The following is a 7366-nucleotide window of genomic DNA, read 5'->3' as shown; positions in this document are numbered from 1 at the left end:
GCATTGGACGCCAATTTGAGAACCAGTCTTGTACCCCAAAAACTAAAAAGAAAGAAAAAGGAAATCTCGATTACCGATCAGTGAAATACTCTTATTAGGTAAATGCACAAAGTATTTAGAGTTGTCAAAAAAAAAAAAACATTTTCTTGAAAAATAGCTTCATCCAAACAAATGATTTTTTTTTTTTGTTCTTTTACTCAGGCTTGTGTTTTCTGAGCTGAGTTCCAGTATGTTTCACATTTTGCTCACATAATATTTTTAAAACTTACAAAAATGTGATTCAAATTTTGTTTGTCAAGATTTAAGCTTTATCCGAGCTCATCAATCTTTACATCACGTATCCTACAAGATAATAATGATTAGAATAGAAGAGAAATAATAGACAGTGTGTTTGGATAGGAGATTATTTGCGATAATTTTTTAAAAAAATACTACAACACTTTTTTGATGTGATGTATGTGAAATAAGAAAATAATTTAAAAATATTATTGATGATACAAATAAATCAGCGGGTGTATAAATAAAATATAAATAATGTGTAAACCAAACACTCTCGTAATATTATAACGTATAGGAGGAAGTGCATTCAGTGCCCATAAAAAAAATAGAATTTAACTTTTTCTTTTTACTTATTTACGTAATAAGCCAGCCACATTTTCAACCATATTTTTCGTGTATAATAACAAACTTCAAATCGCTCAACCATCTCCTTGTATTGGTAACGACAAGAATAAACACTACTATTGCTGATAATCAAAGGGAAAGATCTATCCTTGATGCCCTCTTGATGAAACTTGAGAGTTTTTTTTTTTTTTTTTTTTTGAGATAATTAGAGCATGGGCTTAAGAGGAATGACAAGACTATATAATTTGCGATTGCGTGATGATGGTACATTGGAAGTATTTTGGGGCTAGGATCAGTCCAGAACAGTCCAATTGGCTATCCGGGCTTTAAACAGAAAAAGTATTGGCACTTTTTTGTCGGAGTACTATACTTTTTGGGCCGGAGTTTGATGGAATCGAGATTCCTTGAAAAATAAATACTACTACTCTCCCTCTAATTGGTTGTAGTATACTATTTTAAAAGGCGGTTTTGAACTAATTTCATTGCAAAATATGCATATAAAAATGCTTTTAGTTTTCAATAAGTCATTAAAGTCTCGGAGAAAATACAAGTGTTTAATCGTTAGCTAATCATCGATCTCTGGGGTATGGATTTCCAGGGAAATTAGAGAAGTAAAAAAAAAAAAAAAAGTTTTAAGAATTTACAGAACATTTTTCATTTAAGGATATTTTAGCACGTAAGCAGATAAACCATTGGATATCCTATCACTATAACTATTGTGAAACAAATATGAGAAGGTTATTGGCTTTTAATAACAGGAATTTATGGTAGTATTCTATGTCTGGCATCGTATGTTTTACGGTAACATTTTAAAATAAAGGTAATGTGAAACAAACGAGTAGCCCGCAAAGTATACGTCAATCCCTGGTGGGTTTCTATGGACCAAAACTAGAACTCTCCGCAGTTTCCTCGCCAACTTTCTAGTCTTGCCTGGAATCCACAATCATCGGTTGCTTTCATAAATGTGCTCGGACGGGAAATACTAGTGGTTTAACAAATCACCGAATCAGTCCAAAGCGACGTACCTTAGATCGATCAAGCGATGCAGCAAGCAGTATTAGACCATCATTTTCAAACCAGGTCAACGGTTAGTTGATGGTGTCTGTGAATTTTGATCTCCGAGGCTAATTTACTCGGACGCTGAGCCCCCACCCCCTTTTTTTTTTTTTTTTTTTTTTTTTTTGAGTCCTTTCTTCTTTGCTTATTACTATGATCATTTATTTAACCTAAACTGCTCATCTCGTTTTTCTTTTCCGTATGTTCCAAATTACAGTTCATATTTCAATTGAAAAATACATTCACAAACTTTTAACTATTTTAAAATACCCTTATTTTGATATACTTCGTTAGTGTAACCTATCTTATCCAACGATTACTGTGCATTGAACGGTGCAACTTTCATCAATATTTTTACTGTAATTAATGTAAAAGTATAGGTTCCGTTTGGATTGATCATTTTTTCAAAAATAAATTTTTTTAAACACAATACTACAGTAATATACAATAACTCAAAAAATATCTTATCCGGACAATATATCAAATATTTTAAAAAAAATTTATAGCCATATACACTGTTACAGTAAAATTTTTCAAAAACACCCGAAAAAACAGTTAATCCAAACGGAGCCTGTAAAGATTGGTCATACTCCTAATATAAACGTCCAGTCTATCAAAAAAAATTCTCAACAAATTTATCCAAACATTCAAAACTATAAGCAAACCCTCCAGTCTAGATACACAGGCAAAAGAGGTGCTTCAATTAAATTTGACCTAGCATTAAGTATCATTTAAATGTCAAGATTGTTTAATGCACGTGTTCAAGGTTAACAGAGTAGTAGGATCATCTTCAAGTTCACTACAAATTAATTTTTGTCACGCGTTCTTTCATTGACAAATACTACTACTAGTCAAATACTCCTGCTCGTAGAAAAGATGCGGGCTTTCGTATTCACACGCGTGAATCAATTCTCTATGTCGAGGCCAGAAAGAGTAGTAGTATGAATACCAATATGGTGTTTGTACTTTGGCCTAGCGTAAATTATGCTGATAGGTCTACGTTAATGCAGACTAGAACTAAGATTATATCTGTCTCGCGTCATTATTAGCCTCTCTCTCTCTCTCTCTTTCAAGTGAGCTATCCATCCCAAACCGGATCAACACGTTAGGCGTCCACACTCTACCGCCCATGGTCCACCATAGTCCAGTACATCACCATGCGGTCTGTTTCCCTTTTTCTCTTTTAAGACCGATAATTAGGAGGATTGGACCGTCGTTTTATGTTTGTATAAAAGCATTGAGGATTTTATTTTTATTTTTTAAACTCAAAAGTCCGATAGTGCTCCCCAATGAACCCCACTATTTAACTTTTTTTTTTTTTTTTTTGGTTGGTTTTTCGTTTTATTGAATTACAAAACATATCTATCTATATGCTAGTAGTCCAAAAGAAACTTTGGCGATAAATGAGAGTGTAGTGTATGGCCTACTTTTACTGGATATACTAACATCAATCCTGTCCCATCAATTGAGTAGGGTGAGCTCTTCATGTCTATGCACGCAGAATTAAGGAGGACTCACTTATCAGTTTGGATTGTTATTTTTAAAAGTTTTTGTTAAAAAATATACTAGAGAATGAATAATTTGGCGTTACGCTGCAGTTTACAAACGCCTCAAATGTCCTTTGCCGTAGATGGACTTGAAAGAAACCATCGAACACGACCACGTAGAAGAAAACACACATAAGAAGCTCAGATGATACCTCGCTCCTTGGGTCTTTTTACCTGAGGTCATCAGGTCGACCTTCGATGTCTGCCATGTGGTGTGGTGCATCCTTAGAACAGACTTTGCGCTACTGCACGGAATTAGTCTGGCATAAGCCTGTGCCAGCCAAAAAAAAAACACACACTAGAAGGCAAGCCCATTTCCCTTGTCTTATGCGAGTAATAAATGTGCGATTTTCACCGTTCCAATCCCATCTCCATCTCCATGGACAATTTTAAAATCAGTATGGGCTTTGCCATGTGTATTTTAAAAAAAATATATAGATATACTTGCGCGAGATTTTTTAGTGTATAGGAGCACGGGGCAAACAAAGCATACATTAGTATTCCTACATTTTCTCAGTATTAGTGTATTGTAGGGAAGAGGGAATAAGTGGTGGGTATGGTATGGGAAAGGAATCGTCGTAGTGGTAGTAGTAGTAGTTAGTATAGGGCAGGGATAGTGAATCCCTGGCGATTCACAGCTCTCATCGAAGTATTTGATAAGGTGCTGCCCCCGTGCACTGCAGCTCCCATCCGGGAGGGACACTCTGCTGCAACCTGGCACCATTGCATGCTTTCTTCTTCCATTCGGGATCCCCTTCAACCCTCTTCTCTCCTCTTTCCTCTACCCCTTCCTTCTACCGCCTTCTCCTTTTTCTCCCGGCGGTGTCCTTTATAAGTTATCACCTTTTGTTTCCACAGATCTAATGTGCCTGCCCCCCAAATCTTCCCACAACCATGGCAAAATATCATCCTCTTAAATAACCCGGTACGGGGTCCTCAATCTTTGCTAAAACTTCCCACCAAGGCTGAGGAAAATCACCGCCAGCTGATTTTATCGTTGATATTTCTTTCTCTTCATTGCGGGGCATATTTTTTTGGCTAGTGTATTATTAGTATTAATATATTGCGGTTGTTTTGTTGTAATTGTTTGTCTTTTTGGGAGTTCTTGAGCAAGACAATGAAAGGAAACCAGAAGGATCCGGAGAAATTCATCTGGGATCAGATGAGAAGTCCCTCCGGGACGCCCATTGGAGTCACCGGCTCCCACAATCGAGCTTTACCGAAGTTTATGGTTTGGCTGATTCTCTTTGTCTCTGCCACCTATGTTGTTTATACTTTGAAGCTTCTCAACAACTCTCGTTCTTGCGACGACGATTTTCTCCCAACCCACCACCGTAGTTTGTCCATCGCCTCTGGGCGCAACACTTCCTCTCTAGTCTTCAATACTTTCAATAACAAAAACGAAACATTGCCCCCGAAAGAAGAAAAAACCGGATTAGACCACATAGTTTTCGGCATTGCTGCTTCTGCTAAGTTATGGGATAAGAGAAAAAACTACATTAAACTCTGGTGGAAGGGGGAGAAAATGAGGGGCATTGTTTGGCTTGACAATCCCGTCAAATCCCGGGAAGAGGAAAGCGATACTCTTCCGGAGCTAAGAATTTCAGGGGACACTTCGAAATTTGCTTATACTAACCGGCAGGGCCACCGGTCAGCGATTCGGATCTCCCGGATTGTTTCGGAGACGTTGAGGTTGGGGATGGAAAATGTGAGGTGGTTTGTGATGGGAGATGATGACACTGTTTTTGTTACCGAGAATTTAGTGAGGGTTCTGAATAAGTATGATCACAATCAATATTATTATATTGGTAGTTTGAGCGAGTCTCATTTGCAGAATATTTATTTTTCTTATGGGATGGCATATGGGGGTGGTGGATTTGCTATTAGTTACCCTTTGGCTAAGGCTCTTGAGAAAATGCAAGATAGTTGTATTCAGAGGTACCCTGGATTGTATGGTTCTGATGACAGAATGCAAGCTTGTATGGCTGAACTCGGTGTACCACTCACCAAAGAACTCGGTTTTCACCAGGTCAGTCTTTTTTCCAATTTTCGGTCTCCTTGCCGACGGTGCATATGCTGAAAAGTGCCATTAATGGAGTATAATTGCAGTGCAGTAAATCTCGGTTTTATCTACGCCTACATTTCGGTTTCCACCTTGGCAACAGCCCAATAGTTATTTAGTACAGGGCTTAAAGCCTTAAATAGCAATACTATCTAGAATGGATTTTGTCGTACAATATCTAAAGTAAACTATAGCATTTAAGTTGTGTTATTATGTTTAATCAGTTCCAGCCACTTGTTTTATTCTAGTAGGATTAGTAAACCTTGTAGCATTAGTCTAGACGAAGAGTTGCAGTTCCTCCCCACCCCATCCAGAGTCCTAAAAGGGGAAAAACATAAAAGGAGAAGCTTGTATAGAATTAGTTGCACTAGCAAAATAAAAGTTTACTTTTACTCTGTTTCTACACTAAGATTTTATGATAAATGTTGCTGGTTCATAGCTAGAATTACTACGCTTTAAATGGTAGGTTTCTAACCTAAACTGTAAAATACAGAAGTTCTTTTGGGACAGTTTAGGTTAATGTGTTCATTGTGTAATCTGACAATTGTGCTTAGCGTGAGGTTGTTGGCTATTTTGGGTAGACTAAGAGCGTTTTTCCTTTTTCAAGAATAATTTGGTGGCACAATAGTCCCCAGGCCATGCGCCATGTGGTTCAAATACAGCTTAAAGTTTGGCATGGAGTGTGAATGGTTTTAATTTATTTTTGCTGCTCACCAAACCAGTTGTCAATCAGTTCTAACACCAAATTTCTCCTTGTGCGGTGGCTGATTCAGTACGATGTGTATGGGAACTTGTTTGGTCTATTAGCTGCACACCCAGTGGCTCCATTTGTGACATTACACCATCTTGATGTCGTGGAGCCGATCTTCCCTAATGTGACTCGAGTTCAAGCTCTTCAGAGACTCTTAGTTCCTATGAAGCTTGACTCAGCCGGTTTAATGCAACAATCCATTTGTTATGACAGCCGTAGAAGTTGGACAGTGTCAGTGTCCTGGGGATTTGCCATTCAAATATTTCGTGGTGTATTATCTCCTCGAGAGATAGAAATGCCATCAAGGACTTTCTTGAATTGGTACAGGAGAGCAGATTATACAGCTTACGCCTTTAACACCAGGCCTGTTATGAGGAACCCATGTCAAAAGCCGTTCGTGTTTTATTTATCTAGGGCTAGAATTGATTCTTCCAGAAATTTAACAATTACCGAGTATGTTAAGCATCGCGTTCCTCATCCAGCTTGCAAATGGAAGATGGCGGATCCTGCTCAACTTGACAAAGTAGAGGTTTATAAGAAGCCCGATCCAGAACTATGGAACAGGGTAAGCAACTCTTCTTGAAAATTAACATTTTAGTTTCCAAAGCGTATGCTGCTGGAGAAATCATCTATTAGAATTTTGTATTTCAAAAAACATATTTTGGACATAATGAAGATCGGCTTAGGCAATCCTGTGAATGCTCATTTAACCCATTTGGCCATGTCAACATTCCACTCGTTACATAAGTAACAGGAAATTCAACTCTTACTTGTTGAACCATGGCAGAAAGTGGGACAGTTTGGTTTTTTTTTTTTTTTTTCCTCTTCAACTGCTACATTTTGTTCTCTCTAACCCCTCTTGTGAATTGTATTGTGGCAGTCTCCAAGGAGAAACTGTTGCAGAATCTTGGACTCCAAGAAGAAAAGCCTGGCTGTAGAAGTAGGTGTATGTAGAGAAGGGGAGATAAGTGAGATACAGTAACCGTGAAATTCATGAGCTATTTTTGGTTTTGTTTCTCTCCCTATTTCCACTTGTACCAACTTTTTTGCAGTTCAATTTGTAGTTTTATATCTTTATTTGTTAAGTTAAGGCCGTCACTATTGTTGGAAGGTCTTTCCAAGTTCATCGGCATAGTAGGAGTTTAGGAAAATTGTTGAGGGAAGAGGCAGGGAAGGAGGATTTTACTGTAAAAATGTTTGTAGCTGTACGCGTTGGACATTGATGTGATTATTGAATCCAATGTAGTTTTTGATGTCACCCGAAACATTGAGGGGCTTCGTGGAGTTGATAACAGAATCAAATGTTATTTAGAGTTGGTTTATACA

General features: G+C 37.7%; 1 protein-coding gene across 1 annotated transcript; it reads left to right on the top strand.

Moving 5' to 3' along the window:
* The first annotated feature begins 3693 nt into the window (after positions 1-3693).
* On the top strand, positions 3694-7366 carry LOC113707089 (uncharacterized). The gene is made up of 3 exons (XM_072063559.1): positions 3694-5256; positions 6063-6605; positions 6921-7366. The coding sequence occupies exons 1-3, from the start codon at positions 4345-4347 to the stop codon at positions 7020-7022; spliced, it is 1557 nt and encodes a 518-aa protein (XP_071919660.1). The 5' UTR covers positions 3694-4344; the 3' UTR covers positions 7023-7366.

The sequence above is a fragment of the Coffea arabica genome, chromosome 8c, assembly GCF_036785885.1.
Source record: "Coffea arabica cultivar ET-39 chromosome 8c, Coffea Arabica ET-39 HiFi, whole genome shotgun sequence".
NCBI classification, from domain to species: domain Eukaryota; kingdom Viridiplantae; phylum Streptophyta; class Magnoliopsida; order Gentianales; family Rubiaceae; genus Coffea; species Coffea arabica.
The sequence above is the reverse complement of the archived record's forward strand: the minus strand, read 5'-3'. Positions and strand labels throughout refer to the sequence as shown.

Coding starts and splice junctions, on each gene's coding strand:
- LOC113707089 (XM_072063559.1), top strand. CDS start 4,345: ATGAAAGGAAACCAGAAGGATCCGGAGAAATTCATCTGGGATCAGATG. Junction 5,257..6,062: donor AAGAACTCGGTTTTCACCAG/GTCAGTCTTTTT, acceptor TGGCTGATTCAG/TACGATGTGTATGGGAACTT. Junction 6,606..6,920: donor ATCCAGAACTATGGAACAGG/GTAAGCAACTCT, acceptor GTATTGTGGCAG/TCTCCAAGGAGAAACTGTTG.